An 18295-nucleotide genomic window follows, 5' to 3' on the forward strand; every position below is an offset into this window, starting at 1 on the left:
ATTTGCCAGGCCAACGCGGAATTCTACTTTGGGAATTTGGTCTACGCTCGACGATCGTTTCGGGAAAATTCTTTGAGTTCAATTGGCAAACTGTTTTGATTATTTGGCAACTTTGTAATTTAGGACTTATGGGAATTGACGACTTTGTTTTTCTAATAATCTATTATTAGGATTATTTTTCGATGGTATTTCAAATTGGTCAAAACGTTTGAACGACACGAAAGTTTTGTGACTTAAGGAAATTGTTGTGTTTCGTAAATGAGTGAGCCACGAGAAGCATCGACTTTGCTTTGTAATATTATTTTCCAAGTGTGAACTGCGTAAATGATCGAGCAACGAGCGAAACTTCCGTCTTCGTAGATTCAGCGGAAAAGGGAATGACTTTGTGCGAACCGGAAACGGCGGAGGCCGAGCTTTTCCGATAAGTGTCGCCGGCGAAATCGAGCGGTGAAACAAAAGGGAAACGGTGAAAGTGACGCACCGAGGGCAGCCAGAGGGCGGCGAACGAGCACTGGGAGGAACGGGAACACGGCCACCGCGAAACGAGGCGGAGAGCTTCACATAAACGTTGGAAATTAGGAAAACCAAAATCAATTTTTCGCCTCCGTAACAAGTTCACGGATATATATATACATAACTTCATATTCGCTGGAATAATGTGCGCGAAATTTTCCACCTAATCGATACACAGTAGGGAACTGCGAAAAGAAATGGAAGGAGGCAAAGAATTCTCACGAAGGGCGGAAACTGGAGAAAGCAAAGTATTATACAGTTCACGTTCGCACAATTCCCGTGTATTATACACGAAACCGTATAACTTTATGTTCGATGGAATAATGTGAGCGCAATTTTTCAAACATAATCATATATAGTATGAAATATATAATCATATACAGTAATCATGTATATCATGAAACGACGAAAAGAAATAGAGAGGAAGAAGAAGAAGAAGAAGAAGGAGTCGAGGTTTTCAACAAGGAAGAAAAAGTTCATCGGAGCGTGGAAAAGAAAAAGAAGAAGGGGTAGGGGTAAACTAGGAAAGGGGGAGGAGAAAAGATGAAAAAAGAGAGGGAGTAGGAGAAGGACGTGGAGAAAAACAGAGTAAAAGAATGGTTTTCTCTGTGTTTCTCCGTTGCTCGTACGTGCGATTGTGCGTGCGCGCGCGTGTTCTCGTAGAGCATCGTAGCTGCCGATGTGTTACGGGGAGGCTGTGACTCATCCTGCGGGAGAGGGAGAAAGAGGAGGAGACGGGGAGAGGATGGGGGAGAGAGCGAGTCCTGTTCCCGTGGCAGGAAGCAGCGAGTGGGGGCGGGGATCGATATATCGACTCGAGAAACGTTCCTGCCGCTAGCAGGACTGCGTAGATTCAAGGTCCTCTTTTTCTCTGTTCTCTCTCTGCGTGGCTGTCTAGCTCGCTCTCGCGGCTCCGCAAAGTCACAGTCTTCTTCCCGTAGCCGGGGAACAAATGCGCGCAAAACTGTAAATTCCGTCCGCTTCCAAGCCTTGTTCCTTTCGACGCTGGAATTTCACCGTCGTACGTTTTATCCTGCCTTAAGTTCCCTTTTCTTTCTTCCTTTTATTTTTCGTCCGTTTCAATTGGGAGAAATATGGGTTTTAAATGAGAAGGAAGACGTCTCGAGGTTTCAGGGGTGAATTTTAAAGGAATCTTTTTTTTTTTGCCAAATTATTCGACCGTTACAGCGATGAATAGAAAATAGGAGAATCGATTTCTTCGAGAGAGGCTTAGAAATCCCGAATCATACGATTGTTCGATCGCATTTAACCTTAACGTTTCAACCCCTTGTCTCGCAATATCGAGTCACACTTCTGCCATGGACTATAGATCAAATATAACGAAGATATTATCTATCTGTCTCAGAATGAATTCAATTTTACAAATTCTAATCTCACTGTCGTATTTCGATACTGTCCTCGAATAAATTCCTGAAGATCGAAATATCTAAAATCAACGTACATACCATATTTACGTGAAAAAAAGAAAAAAATCACAAGATAAATGATGAAAAATTCTTCACCTTCGTGTACAACTACCCGTTATCGTCAAACCCTTGCAACTTCCAATGTACGTTCGACACTGAAAATCGACACGGAGCCATCGGCGTTAAGCGGAGACCTGAAGCCCCCGACGATCGATCGTCTCGGTTTGTCGACTACCGTTTCTCAGTGGCTGCAGAGTCGACGATTCGCGAATCACAACAATTCGCTGGTAGCGTACATACTGCTCAGGTCCACGTGACATCTAGTGGATGATATAGATTCAGCGAGCGCGTCGAACCTGCTACGACATGGCACGATGACGTCAAGGAGGTCACGTTCAGAACATCCGGCGTGCGTAAAGCACATTTTGGCCATTTTTCGGCCACAGGCCTATCGATTCGCGAACGTCGTCGCCAGACCATTTCCGTTCGACTTCGAGAAGAGTTTTCGGAGGGTGGCGGCGGGGGGAGGGGGGAGCGACACAAATTCGATTCGTTTCGAGAGCGCATACGCCGCGCAATGACTGCGTCCTTTAAAATTGGATTCCTGAATAGCATTACGAGGGAACTTATTGTGTTGGTTGCTGGACCAGAGGTTCTCAATCGGTGTCTTTCACCGATTAGTGGATTCAGAACGAAAATAATTCGTAGACATGGAAAAAACGCTTTGGTCTTTGTCAATTTCTAATGATAGAAACTTACGAAGGCTAGAGGAAAAAAAAAGAAATTATTTTTATCGGTGTTTTTACTCCGATATCAGTGGATGGCGAAAAAGAATGTTCTCTCTCGTATGAAATAGTGGAAATTGAGATAAATCAAGTTCAAATCCACGAACTTTTGCGAGAATCCAATAATACACGTACCTATAGAATTATCGTTTTAATGTATGTAATTGTGTAACTTGTTATCCGAAGAAGAAGACAAATATCGTTATTGACAGCGGTAATTAAGATTCGTTCCAAGAAGAATGTTGAGAAGAACGAGATATCGTACTGAATAATGGTAATTAAGATTTATTCGAGCAACACAGACAGGCTGAACGATACTTGCGCTGTAACGGACGTTTTTTATGCTAGATCCTCGGTCGTAGATCATTAAATATTTTATGTCGAGAGCCTGGAGAATCTTCTTATTTATTTTATTACTTCTTTTACCTAAAAAAACTTTTCCGCTTCTCTTAGTTGCTGAACTTTCCTATAGCTAACATTTCTCTGACATGTTTCTTAATTACACGGTCTTCCCGATCGAAGAATCAATTTTTCGTTGACTAGTCGTTTTTGATTTCCTACGGTGAATGATATCTTCATTCCTAACAACCTGTATAATTACATTAACCTCTTCACGCTCACGGACAACATGTCTTACGAACTAATTCTGTCTCGAATTTATGAATGAAATACCTCACGTCTTAACCCTTTCTTTCATGCTTGATGTTGCGTATACGCAACACCGTACTTTAATTTAATTAATTAACTGATTAATTAAACAAATAAAATCCGGATGAAAGGCTTCGTATCCACTAAATATCATAAGACGTACTTATGTGTCATGTATAATATGTTTTACATAAGTATTCTCACGTACGCATTTTCTGCATTTTTCCCTGTCGGAGCTATAATTGTATAAAAATTCGCATTAATAAAAAATAGAATCGACGTATTTCACAAACCAAAACGAAATTCGGTTCTGAAAAGATCAGCGATATCTCATCCATACGTCGCGAGCACGACATCGAACCGCGTCTATGGATGCGGAAGGATTAAGAGGCGAAAAGAACTGTTTCACTTCGGGTAAAACGTGCTTGAAACGATCGTGTCGCTTCCTTGGTCGCGGCTTCGCACAAAGATTATCGGAAAACGGCGCGTTTAAATGCGAGCAGATGTACTTAAAGCGACAGATGCTTCGATGGCGATGCGAGAAATGGCCGCGCGTCGCCACGAATTCGTTGCTAGCTTGGCACAAGCCGCCCCGGGATTCAGGGTGTTTCGACGAGTCGAAAAACAGTCGTCGCTCGATCGATACTCGCCTCTCGTTCTTCCTGTACACACACTTGCGAACGTTCATGCGTGCACACGCATACACGTACGTGTTTCAAATACACGTATATGTATTTCAGGATTAACTAAAATTAAACTCGGTCGAGCCGAATGCGAGCAAGGACGATCTATTGACATTAACCAGTTTCGCAAATAGGACGCCGGTCGGCAGATGGCAGACACCAGAAGAAGAAAAGCAGATCTCGTTCGCGAGATTTCCAAAAGGCGATTCGATCGCTCGAAACACGAAACGCCATCTGCTGTACGAGGATAATTAGATTCTCGTAATGCAAGATAGAATTTTTGTTGACTGGCTCGAAATGGTATTGAGATCGGTTCTTATTGCCTTTGACGATCGAGCTGCAAAGGTTTCCGGTTCGGAACGGGTAATCCGATAGATGATACGTTTTGTCGCGATGTTTTCATTCTTCTTTACAGAGAGAACCTCTTTTCGTCCTTTACGATTGTCAAATGTTAAAGAGAACTGGCCATGTTAGAGATAAAATCACCTGTGTGTAACTACCGTTACGCTAAATAGAAACAAGTATTCTGTCTTCTACATCTTCTGACAGAGAAGCTCGAACGAAGAGGAATCGTGGTAAATCTCGCGTATGTAGATGGATACTTCAGGAACGGTAAAAGTAAAAAAAATTAGTTTAAAAAACTAATATTTGTAGTTTTATCATCAAAGAATTATCGTTACACGTTTGCCTATGCTCCTGTGATATTTTTATGCAAGGGGAAAAAGTTTTATCGAAGACACGGTAAACATCGTAAAATCTCGGGAAATTTGGCTAGACGCGGCTCCATCGTCGCAATGGATCGACGAACCGCGGCTAACGACCACGAAAACTGGATTTCACACTCGGCTGATGAAGGCCGCGTCCCAGAGAACCCGGCCCGTGTACCAAGGACGAAATTCCCTTGGCAAGGTGGCCGGGTCGATCGTTACTCGCGCGATTTCGCTGTCGCAACGTCTTCGCGCCTGCCTCTCTTCCAGGAAAATCGAGTTTTCACCGTTTTCCCTTTTACCAAGATAGAAAGGGAAAACGGGAGGAGAGAGGAAGGAAAGGGGAGGTTGTGTTAATTTATACGAAATGTTAAGTCCGCGTCTCTTAATCGAGTCAATTGTCCTGGGCGACGATTAATCGACTTTTCCTTTCGCAGAATGAACGGAGTGAAGCGAGCAATCTGTTCACATCTTCCGTGTTTTCTGAACGAGATGAAAATTACGCGACAAGGTGAACAAGTTCTTCGTTCTATAAGTTCTTCTTTTTCAAAGATGATTTTTTACTGGCGTTAGAGGCACAGTTTGCCTTATAATTATGGTTAGTTAGCTTCTCGATTGAGATCAAACTTATACAGTAACGCGAATAAATTCCTTTTAGTTGTAAGACTATACTGTACATTTGTAAGATGTTCCTTTCTTTTCTTAAATCTTGAACTGGTATTGTTAGATTATAAGTGGTATATTACAACAGTTTGACATATCATTTAATTTTGGACTATACGTACTTTCTTTTATTCCATTCTTTACCTGCTAAATATCATTAATGGTTTCTAAAATGGTCGTAAAGTGGTAGGAAAAAGTGGAAGCGACTAAAAAATAGACGATGGAACGATGTCGGGAGATTTTATAAAGGAAAGGAGCGAAGAAGGAGCACGAGAGAAAGCAAGGAACCCGAGCAAAGGAGGCAAGGGCAGGGAGTAGTTCACCGTTGCGAGACGTTTCGCCGAGAGGCGGTCAGGAAGTGGGACGAATTTTTCGACTTCCGCGGCTCGATCGATCCCTTGTGCCCCGGCAGGCTCTCAATATCCATTATTACGACGAAATAGGCGCGCGGGCGCACCTCGGCGCCTCCCTTTTGCCGACAAAAAAAAAAAACCGGTGAAAACGCGAAAGCGCCGACGTCGAATCGAAACGCTCTTTAATCGCTCGCTTCATTTGCTACACGAATCGAATTGAATTTCTTTTTCCTCCTCTTCCGAAAATCGACTTTTCGTCGCGTCAACCGATTTGTGGGATCGTTTAACCCTAATGCGATCCACTTTAATCCTAAATCGAGTAAAAGCTAAATAAGAATTGATAGTGAAAGTTCTACGAAATTATGATATACGTATAATAACAAAGTTGTAAAATATTTTATAGAAATGGAAGAGAGATTCCAATCGTATTTAATGAACGAGTAATAATCGAATAATTTTCTATGTTTCCCAAAGATCGTTAATAGAGATTTAAATTAAACAAATGTTCGATACTTGCAATGCTAAAATGATAATAACGCGATTGAACGATTATACGCTTTAACAAGTATATAACGTATATAATACACATAAGCCTAAACGAAGAGGAATGATGGCAAATCTCGCGTATGTAAATGGAGACTTTAGCAATAGTAAAAGTAAAAAGAATTAGTGTTTGTAGATTTATCATCAAAGAATTATCGTTACACGTTTGCTTATGCTGCTCTGGTATTTTTCTACAAAGGGAAAAAGTACAAAATTTTCTCAATAGTCGATCCACTAACGCTAGAATTACTAATCTTTTAAATTTACTTAAATATATTACACGTAAATGTATAGAATTTATCTGAATCTAATCATGTTGGAATTTTAATTTGCAAAATTAGCATACTTTAATAACCATAAGAAGAATAATGTGAATTCCATCATTTCGACAAATTTCATAGTCTTAATGATGAATATGACTTTAAACTAGAATTCAGAATGCATAATCTCACGAATCAAGCCCTCGTTCCAAACCATCGAAAAACTCTTCCTTATTACCATTCCACGTCATTCTCTTATAAAAAAAAAGTCCAAAGAAAATTACAAAGAAAATCCTCTTATTCATCCATCATCGGCAACCTCATCCACCCCGAAAGAAAAGAACATCGAATGGTAGACGGATCGGTCGATTGGTTTGGATCGATCCGCGGAAAGGGGTGATTCTCCCTTTGGTTCGAACGCGAACCGAATAATCGGCATTGGGCGGGCTTTTCGGTTCCGGTTTCTCGATAAATCGAACTGTACGAAGCCTGTCAACGGTAGCAAAGAGGAGAGAAAGAGGATCCGGCGAGTGTTCGGTTACTGGACGGCGTCGGATCCGACGATTCGCGCGCGTTTCACTCGTCGAACCGATAACCGTGTCCGATAACCGGCTGCAATTGCCTCAGGGTTATCGTACATCAGGCCAATCAACTCTACTCGGGCCTGGCAAGACGTTGAGAAACGGCTCATTCACTTTTCCACGGCCTTGGAAAGCGAAAACGAAACGTGTTTCATGATTTGTTGACTTTGCTTGATCGCAGAGGAAATTGAACGATGACTATGTTTCGGCTGGATGCCGGGTGACATTGATAGGGTGCTTTTGTTTGATTGCAATAGGGAGGGTGATTGATGATTATGATGATTAGGATGGAATGGGTTATGTGTTTGGAAATGGAGCGGCATGATCCGTGGATTGCTGGCGGAGTTGGAGCACCGTGTGAGGAATCGGATTGTAATGGATTGGAATGTATAGGTTTCACGGTGTATAGATACGATTTTAAATTGTTTTGTTGATCAAATGATACCATTCGTTTGTCTAAGCGCGTGATAATAGTTTTTATACTATAATAAATTGAACTACTTATTGTATTTATATAAAACTTCAAACACTATTTGGCGAGGATGAAGTGTATATATCATACCTCAACAATATCGCGTGCAATTTGTATTCTTTTTAACCAAGAGCACGTCAATTATAATATATCCGTTTGTTTCGTGTCTTAAAATTCTATTATAATTAATCCATAAACGTCGCACATATGAGTATGACGTTGGTGGCTGGTATTCTGCAGATTAACTGTCTGCAAAAATTGTTATCGTTGATGAGAATTTCGTATGTGTAAATATGTGCAGCATTTATATCATATGCACACAAAACGATATTTTCCACTTTCCAAAAATGTGAATTCGCACGAACGTTCCCAATTTCTGTATCGTTTCCCAAATTCATATCAATATTTAGGACAGAAATCGCGACAAAACATGGGCGGAGCGCGTGGACGAGCACGTTGTCAGTGAGATCACCCATTGCCCATTTGCTCCAGGCTGATTCAACTGTGGTCCCCACTGCTTGATCCTCATGTCGTGCTCCGCCCATGATGTTCAGCGATTTCTAGAACCTGCTGCGTGTGCCTTCGTTCGCGTAGGTCACGTATAAAATTTTCCAGCGATGCCATTAGCGTAGAAATAAATCGCGCGAAAACTCGACCGCAAAAGAGACCGCAAAACGCGCGGCGTATCGCACGTCACTGATGCGATCTTCGTTGAAGATCGCTGCCCCCGGCGGTTCCAACGCGCGATTCCCGACCGGCACGTGTGAATCGCCGCTCCCGGCGACGTAACACGACGTAATACCGCGCAAGAGGCGGCGTGGGCGTTGACACTTCTTTCGGTTGCCTCCGGACTATCCGTCTTTCTTGTTATTGTAGCAACGACGTAGTAAATACCTACAGGGTGTTCCACAAGTGGTTGTTTATATACAGTGGCTACGAAAAGTATTTATAGACGATTGTATTTATTATTGCATTTACATGCTAGTCAACGCCTTAATGTATCGTTCTTTTCATAATTTTGTCTTTACAGCAAGTATTCGTCGAGTGTATATAATATATGTCGGGTTATCATTAGGATTTAAGGCGCGTAATGATTCTTCGTTTGAATTAGCCATTGATTTACGAAACAGAGAATATATTTACGCGAGTAAACAGGATTTTACAAAATATTATGAATAATGAGTTTAATAAATGATAAGATTAACAAACGATAAGTTTAACTAATAATTAGATTAAAGAATAATAAGTTTAACGAACAATAAGAGGAACGAATAATATGTCTTACGAATAATAAATTTAACGAATAATGAGATTAACGATTGATAGGTTTTACGAATAATGAATTTAATTAACGCTATTAACAATGTTCCGGGGTTCAAACGAATCCACGGTCAACGGGATAACTCTTTACTATGCGTAGAATAATTTTAAACACAAAAATACGATTGCTGAGACACTCGGTAAATTGCTCGATGTATCACTTTCCAAGGCGATCACACGAATGAATATCTGATGAAAATCTTTTTCGCTATACGACTGCATTTGTTTGTTATATGCTCGCTGGAGACATCGAGAAGGTTCCAATCGTTGTTGCTAGGCAATTTCTGTCAAAAGTTTGTTGTATACTCTTTGGAAACATCGAGAAAGATCGAAACGCTGTTACTAGGCAGTTTCTGTTTGGAGATTGATTCCTAATACAACGTGTGTCCCATTATATCGACATCTCTAAAGTACAATTCTATGTGATTTCTAGGGAGAACAATACAACCGATCCACACCTTCGTCAGGCAAAACGTTTATCCCGTGACCGTGGCTACGTTCAGCGACCAGTTGTCACCTCGAACCCACTTTCGCTTTCACAAATATCAAACAATTACAAATGACAATTGCTTAATTACAGTTATGATAAAATCTAGGCTAAAGCGTTAGAAGGCTTCCTCAAAATTGCAAAGGGAAGGCTCCGGTTTTCCTTTCATCTCCGACATATATATTCTTCATAATTCCAATGTTATATCTTACGTTTTTAACACGGTAAGACGCAAGACGCAAGGCAGAAAGCGAAAGAAAGTAAGTGTTTTTACGAATACGAATGAAATCTTTAATATGAAATTGTCTCCATCTTGAGGGAAATTGAGCTTGATACCTATTTTTGATAGCGAAAAGGAAGGGAATTGAATTATATCTGCAGTTGCGAAGAAGTCAGCTCTTGAAATTCTACGATTTAAAACGAAACATTCTTTACGGTGTGAACAGCATTACCAAATACTTCTACTGAATCATATTGGAAAGAAAACCAAAGGCCAAAGTCGACTTCTCCATTCTTAGCTTCTGGAATTATTTCTCTTCGTAAGACCGACGTCTAAGAAAATTCTTCGCGCCTCGACCCACCTCCCTCGATAACTTATCGTTGCAACCTTGGCATAAAAAGGCGACAATGCAGCCAATTAACCGGTTCGCGCGTAGGGATACTTTTCCTCCGCAGAGTATACGTATCGATCCAATTGCAGCGAAACCCGGCAAGTGACAAACGTTTTCAAGGGTTGATCGATGTCGGAGGGCGAGGATATCATGCCAGTTGCACGATCGCAATTCCGTCTCCGACTTTCAACTTCAAACTATTCGAGACCAACTTTCTCTTTCATTCTATCCCAGAAATACAAGTTTTCACGCGAAAGAAAAGGAAACGAAAGAAAATGTTTCAAAGGGTTGTTCGATGGAAAACTATTGCACCAGTCGCATAATAGCGATTTGTTCTGCAATTTTCGACCTCAAATCCATCAAAATTATCTTCCTTGTCCATTTCAGAAATTCTTTACATCACCTTCTTTTTTTCTACACGAAAGAAAAGAAGAAAATACTTCAAAGGGTTAACCGATATCCGAGGACGTGGCTAATACGTCGATTGCACGATTGCAATTTCGTCTTTCATCTTCAATTCCAGTCGGAATCAAGCTTCTTGTTTATTCGAGTAATACACGCATTCGTTTCACAGAACAGAAAAAGATGCAAACGAAAGTGAGAAAAAGAAAAGGGAGAAGAACTTGTGGAGGAATTTGAGGGGTTAAAATCGCTTACCCTCGGTCATGAAACGGGTCAAAACAGTGAGAAAGGCGATAAAAATTGGGGCATCGCGGATGGCCTCTCGACAGCAGCCAGGTGTACGATGAACTCGAGGGTGGCCTCCTGTTTCGCGAGCAGAAAGACACGGGGGGTGAGCCTTCCCTCGGGATAAAGAGGGTGTTAAGATCCGCGATGGTGTGGGTTGTTGTGACGGCAATGCTTGTATACCGGTCGGGGCCTTCGACTCGTGCCGCTGCCCATCTATCATCCGAGCATCTCTTCCCATTCCTCTCGTTTTTCTTTTTCTTTTTCCTTTTTACCTTGCCTTTGTCGTGCGTCGTCCCGCAACTCCTAACCGATCGACGCTGTCTCAATGTACTCGTAAAGATCACGAAATGTTTGGAGAAGTGTTATATGTGCAACTTGTTCGTTTTTTAAAATCAAAAGTAGCTGCACAGAATGTGAAATTACAGATGGCTATTTCATATTTGGAATTTTAATTGTTACAATCGTCTAACGATTCTAATACTATCGCGATATTATAGCGCGATCATTTTTTATTTAATTATTTCTACAAAACGACAGTTCTGTGCTATTTATATTTTCTTTTGCTAGTTTTCTAATGGGATAGAGATAAAAGCTATTTGGTAGAGGAAAATTTAAATTTGTTATTAAAACTACTTTATACGTTTTTATAATTCTTATCTAATTAAAATGACGAAATAAGGATGTCCTTTTTCCTGCTACAAGGGACAGAAGTCTAAAAAATCGGGATGCCCCAGTTTCAACTGCCTGTCGCGATTATTATGAAATGTTGGAGGGCAGAGACGTCGCGTCCCTCTTCTAGCAAGGCGTAGAACATAGAGGAGTTTAACATAATCGGTTGTCATTGTCGCGGCATAATGGAGCAACGAAGGTGATGCATATACGATGACGGGTTATTCAGTGATCGATTTCGAGAATCGCATATTATTTGCACTCGACAGGCTATCATCGAGCGGAACAACAATTTTCTCGTTTAATCGCGGCTCATCACGAGATGCGCTCTGCCTACGCACGGCTGTCCGTGAAAGTCACGATAATAGCTGTCAGTGACTCACTTAAGGTCAGCTCTCGGAAAGTGGCACGATAAAGACAAGAAGCAACTACGAGTCGACGACTCGTGAAAATCATCGTCGATCTGTTGAACTTTCCAGTAAAATCTCGCTCCTTGCCACGTCCGACATATGTTCTAAGAAACTTAGGAAGTTTAACTGTTTTACAATTCCATTCAGTTGTAATTTATTACGAAAGCCGAGAAAGAAATTTGATTCAATATTTTTCAAAATATTTCAACAAAATTTTTCGAACGTATACCATGTTATAATCGCTAAGAAGCATTAAATACATGTTAGGGTACTGTTGAGTTTCTATAATGCAGCAAAATTGCTGTTACTGAAACGCGAGAGAGAAGCGTTATTGACTACGAATGATAGGATGGAAACTGGCAGATCTAGCTGGACGATTGGTAAGAACAGCTAACATCGCTCATTTTACACCCACATCTCTAGAATCCCTAACGGATAAACGCGTTTCATAGAACACATTCCTCTTATCAGTATCAACGACCGGCCGTTCGATTCTCTGCCGAACATTGATCTGAATGTTTTTCTTATCGCAGTTCCATTTCACAGAGAAAATAAAGAAAAGGAAGAGAAAGGACAAAAAATCTTACGCAAGAAAAGAAAGATCGAGTTAAAAAATATTGTTTAAATGAAATACTACGACTTCTCGATTTTCACGTGATTAGTATGAGAAAACTTTGCTTGTCGAGGAACGAATCGATTCGTTTTAATTGTTAGGCGAGCATGTTTTATCGTGACGAGAAGAGAGAGAGAGAGAGAGAGAGACGAAAGCAAAGGAGAGAAAGGAGAAAGAGAGAAGTAGCGCTAGGCCGTATCGGCAGCAAACAACACGTTTGTTTCTGAACGAGTCTGAGTTCGATACGCGATTATTATGACCCGCGACGAGCCTTGAACTTGCCCTACGATAAGCGGAGCTGCTTACGAGACGGCGACGCCGCGCGGCTGTTTGTTGCACACCGCTCTGTACACGCTTGCCCGCGACTTTGCCATTAAATTGACTCGCGTCGGAGTACAATGACCTCGTGCATTCGAGTTTTCAAAACGAACTCTCCACGTCTACTCGTGGCTCGTTCTTGCTTTCGATGCCATTATCCTATCGAATCGAATCGTTCTAAAGCGTGCTTCTTTTTTCAATAAAGGTTAAATGTGGGTTTCGAAATTTTTTTGGAGTTCGTTTTACTTTTCGATGACTATCTTATCGAATTGAAGCAATTAAAGATATTTTAAATATCTCCTATCATCGTATAGATTTTGCAGAGGGATTGAAGAGGTTCACTATTTTGATAATCGTTTGTCCGCATGTTTGAGAAATTTCACTATTTCGTAGTAATATAATTTTAATAATTGTTCGATGATTATTTAGTAGTACTTCTGAGAAAATTTTATTGCAGATGTTTCGATAAAACTTAAATGGGTCTGAGAATATTTAACTCGGTCTCTTACGAAATGAATTGCGATTGCAAATAAATTGCGACCGTGTGGTGTGCGGCGAGGAATGCAATTTTCTGTTCTAATCAGAATCGGTAGTCGAGGAGCAGTACATTCGGTATAATCAACTTGCGGCAAGTTATTGGTAAATCGACGTTGTTAGAATGGCATGTGATTTTCTGTTGTATCAACGTGAACGTCACAGTCTCCTTCTTTTTTTAATAATTTTCATATGTGTAGCTCCTTGGTATCAAACAATTGAACCGTAGCATTGCAAATGCATAATTGACGATAACCTCCACTTGCAGCGCAACGTCTCTGATAAATAAAAGGAAGTAAATCATTCCCGTTGTTTCAACAAAAAATCACGAGAGAAGCTTCTTCCTATTTTAAAACTCTGAACTGATCAGTCTTCGTTTTTAAACACTTGTTCCACATTTTCAAAAACGAACATCGTCTATTTTAAACATCTAAATTGATCAATCTTTCCTTTTAAATACTTAATAAAAATACTGGTTCGACATTATAGAGTCACCAGCTCTCGATAATATTCTGTCTCATTTAAAAATTCACTCAAGTCCAATAAAAATTCATAAAGCGCAACAATTTCTTAGGAATAAAAACCAGGAGAGGGAAAATATAGGAGAACAAATTTTACAATGCTCGTTTTTGAGCACAGTTCGAATCCGTCGCTAGGAAAAGCAACTGAACAGCCGAACAGCCAGCCAGCCAGCCAGCCAACGAGCCAGTCAACCCACCAACCCCCTATTCAATGTCGTTACAATAATAAACCACCTCGGTTATCTGTATTTCTGTATTTCCCTCTGGGATTCTCGGCACATTCAGGCATCGGGGCCAAGTTCAGCCTCTATCTATATATACACGGAGCGTTCTATAACGCGGCTGTATGCTAGTGTTTATCCTATCCTGGCATCCGTGCGCCACCCCTTTCTCCCAGCGGGCGCCGCGTGCACCTGGATTTTCACGAATTTCAAGGGAAACATGGGCCGACAACCAACCCCACCCTTCGAACGATGTCGCGTGCCGACCACCTTCATTTTCGCGCTCGTTTCATCGCCCCTTCGATCCACTCGTTCTCGCGGAATTACTCCAGTTACGCGGGCGCGAACGCATGCGGCGCAACAGGATTCCTCTCCCAGCGAAAGTGAATGCAGACAGAGCGAATTTGTAACTTTTCGAGTGTTTTACGCGCCGATGTGTTTTTTTAAAGGGGAGAAGTTTTCAGTAAAGAAATGATTGCAAACGAAAATTTCGGGACTGTTTAATAAATTAGGAAAGACCCGTTTAAAGAAATATCACGTGCTTCAATCAGAAAAGTATATTTTGTATATTAAAATAGTAAATGTTGGTAACTAATATCTGCTCTATATAAGTCTGTAGATTGTTCTACGTATACTCCATTCTGATTAGATTAAGTTTAAATTCACTTTGGGTGCCGAACGATCCTCGCATATTCCTAACCACGAAAGGATTTCGCATATACCATTGATAAGTGATCGTGAAAATACCAAACTTCGTCGATGAAAACGAAATTGATTGATAAAACATACTAACCTTTTTCTCGGTGAGTTTCTCGCACCGCCTCATTTTGCAGATCTGATGGCTCTTGTCGTTGCGGCATGGCGCGCAATCTCCGCAATTGTCCTTGCGTTGACATCCGATGCACTCGCCGCATCTCTTGCGTTTCTTTTTGGCCGGTTTGTCGCTGAGTCCGCCGTCACCGTCGGCGTCGGCCATGCCGCCACCAAGGTGATGGGCCCCCCTGTTCGCAGTGGATGAAACCGCGGCTACTTGCCCGGAACTCTCGACATTTCCGGCGCCAGCGCTGTCTTCGGACTCCATCGAGCCGGCTCGCATTTTTCTACGCTCTTTTTTCCTGCCGTCGATGCCGATCGGCCTGGATGTAGGTGACGAGTCAAGCACCGTGGACATCGGGTTCTGGAAATTGGCGTGATGCAACTGAGGATACTCTGGCTTCACCACGGTCAACACCGTGTGATGAGGATGTCCAGGAGGCGGAGGCGGGAACGCCTGCACCGGACTGGAACCCAGCAACTGAATGTGCCTTTCGTCGAGTAGCTGCTGTTGAAGCGCCGGCACCTCTCTAGCTTGAACGGGAGCCGGTACCAAAGGATAACCGACGCTGCCTCTATGCGGATGCGGGGCTGGGAGCGGCGTGCCGAGCGTGTGGAAGCTAGGCAGGCCGACCGCCGACGTGACAGGTGGAGAGTGCGATATCGAGGCTGGCGACAATGGCGTGAGCGCGGTTAATTGAGGCTCTGCCTCGCTAGGAGCCGTAAATTGACTCGCGAAGCTGGGCAGACCTTCGGCGGCTGGCGCGGCGGTCGGCGCACCGCCACCAACGGCATTCTTCGACTCCCATGGCCTGTACTGGCTGGCGAGAACCACCTCACCCCGTGAATCGATCAAGCGACCCGTCAGTCCCTCGTAGTAGTCCCAGGAGGATGTCAGACCGAGTCCAACGTCCTGGGAGTGAAGGGTAGTCAGTGTTGTCGAGCTGTCCATCGCGTTATCCCCGGCGAAGCTGCTGAATGGCGGCAGGTGACGCGCCGGATCACCTGGACCGACCGAGCTCGGCGAGGTCGCGACCGCCGCCGGAGGGCTTCCTGTTACCCTCTCGGTGGCGACGACCTCCTTCGTTACCTCGGCGCTCATCTTCCCCGCCACGTCATCTCGACGTGAACCCCCTGCACGCAGGAGGTCGTGTTACTTTTCTGCTTCCGAGAATACTATGTTTCTGACACTGGTCCGGGACGAAATCAACGACAGCGCGAAAGAATATACGGTGCGTATGCGGCTGTATACGCACACGAATTTCCGATCTTTCGATCTTGTTTCCTCTATCGGGTGATTTTATAGACGCTCGTTTTTCCACGATCGTGATTGGACGCTCGTTATCGGGATTATCCGCTTTGCTCGACGCGTGCTCGGGACTCGTTTCCACAGCACCGTGACATCTGGGAGAACGGGTCGAATATTCTTTCTCTATCGATGCCTTTCCGTGCCTCAAACCTTCCGTTGGTCGATACTGAAACGCGGGTTTCTCCTAACGATTCTTCTGGTGTGTTTTCTCTGCTGGTGTTGCCTTTCTTTCTAGCTTCGTACCTTTGCGTTGTCTCGGTGTATGTGTTTCTTTATCGTGTGTATCGGTGTGTATCGATGTGTATCAGCGTGTATGTGTGATTTTCCTGAATTTCTTCCTCTTGCCTCTCGTTTAGAGCTCTTCTTCGTTCCTCTTTCGCGTTCACTCTTGTCGCTATTCTCACTTGCTCTCGTTCTCTCGTTCGTACGTACGCTTTCGCTCTCTCTCTCGCTCTCTATAACTCTATTTCTGTCGTTTGTACTCAACAGGTTTAGGCTACGAACTGAAGTAGATCGGTTTCTCTGGGAGTAATTATATGCGAGTCCCCTTTTCCGGATATATAGGGCGGCCTGCGTTCTCTCCGTCTGTCTTTCGCTTTGGATGGGACTCTTCTTCTTTCCTTAATTAGATATTCTCATACGCGCTCTTTAAGAGTAGGTGCGTCTGTCTTACTTTTTTCTTCTTTTTTCTTTTTTTTTGTTTTTTTAAAAAAAAGAACGTCAACCCTTACTTTTAGTTTGCCTATCACGTAAAATTTGTTTATTATAAGCTTAGAAAACTTTGTCGGTCAGATTTTTTCATTTACTTATTTCGTATGCTTCTGTTTTGCGCTTTTTTTTCTTCTTCTAATTAAATCTGCTCGCGAAGAGATCGCCGCTCGTCTAGCTGGTTAGTGAGTATATCGTTAGCTCGCTGAGTGATTAGTAGAAAAAAAGAAATGGTAGATTCTTTGGTTTACGGTTTTTACTTCTTCTTTCTTCTTTTTTCCCTTTTGTTTCGTTTGTCTTTTGTTTTTAAATCTGATCTTAAACGTACAACAATCGTGTTAAACGCGTTTCTCCGTTTTTTTACTTGCTTACTCTGTTTCCTTTCCTTTTTCGTTTTTTTTTTCTTTCGTTTCGTCTTTCGATTTGGCACTGGCGGACTTTTTTTTATTTTTTCTTTTTTTTGTTTCAGATATACTTTGTACACTAATTAGATACTATAGCTCTTAATGCTTTGTCTTCTTCTGAACTTAAGCTCTTGGAATATCTTTCTTCTTCTTCTTCTTTCTTTTCGCTTTTTTCCTTTCTTCCTTTGTTTTACGTCGATATAAACACACTAATTACTTCTTTCGCGTTTCGTAAGAAAATAGAAATCACTTGAGGTTAATGTGGCTTGTTAGAAGGCGGTTGATTTGTACGATCTGCAACAGAAAGACACAACACGATATTAAAATCAGTCGTTTTACAACTAAATCTATAACACAGTTAATATAATTCGTTTCTCATCCATAACTTCGCACAACGATCATTTTCACTGTACACACTCTTACGTTTTTCGGGACGAACATTTCAACATTCAGAAACAAAAAGAATATACAATGGCTACAAAATGTACTTGCACGAATCCTTATTCTTTACTGAAGTCTTATCTGATTAAATTCCACTCATATATTTGGATCTAATTAGCTACATACTATGTAAATGCTACAGTCAATACAATGGGATGCAAATAAATACTTTCTGTAGCCATCGTAGTTATCTCTAGCCTCTTGAGAAATAAAAAGTTTTCACATCACACTCCCACACTTTCTATCATCATTTTCGTACACTTCAACGCCTCCAGAAAAGGAAAGAAAGAATTCTTATAATTTCTCACAAAGAATAAAAAAGGTTTCGATGAAAATAATCTCACTATACTTTCTCAAAAAAAAAAAAAAAAGGAAAGAAAAAGAAAATATAAGAAAAGGAAAAGAAATTTGGCAGACGATCGAAATTCGTGACGAGTTGCTTCGGAAAAAACGGAGCGTTTCGAGATAAAAACGCCCCGATGACGAGGCTCATTGAGTCCTCCCCCTTCTCCATGGTCACGTGAGGCGATCGTAAGCGAGAACGTGACACGCGACTACGTGGGAACGTGTCATAGACGTTACCATAACGTG

At 41.9% G+C, this 18295-nt stretch overlaps 1 protein-coding gene across 5 annotated transcripts in view; it reads right to left on the reverse strand.

Moving 5' to 3' along the window:
- The window catches only part of LOC117210742 (DNA N6-methyl adenine demethylase-like), a 142359-nt gene that overhangs the window by 109873 nt on the left and 14191 nt on the right, over positions 1-18295 (reverse strand). For all 5 annotated transcript variants that reach the window (XM_033454044.1, XM_033454048.1, XM_033454043.1 and 2 more), the window contains one exon: positions 14823-17557. In XM_033454044.1, coding sequence (XP_033309935.1) covers positions 14823-15944 — 1122 coding nt within the window. In that variant the 5' untranslated portion in view covers positions 15945-17557. The remainder of the gene's footprint in view (positions 1-14822; positions 17558-18295) is intronic.

Source organism: Bombus bifarius, unplaced genomic scaffold (genome assembly GCF_011952205.1).
Source record: "Bombus bifarius isolate JDL3187 unplaced genomic scaffold, Bbif_JDL3187 scf7180000008210, whole genome shotgun sequence".
Lineage (NCBI taxonomy): Eukaryota > Metazoa > Arthropoda > Insecta > Hymenoptera > Apidae > Bombus > Bombus bifarius.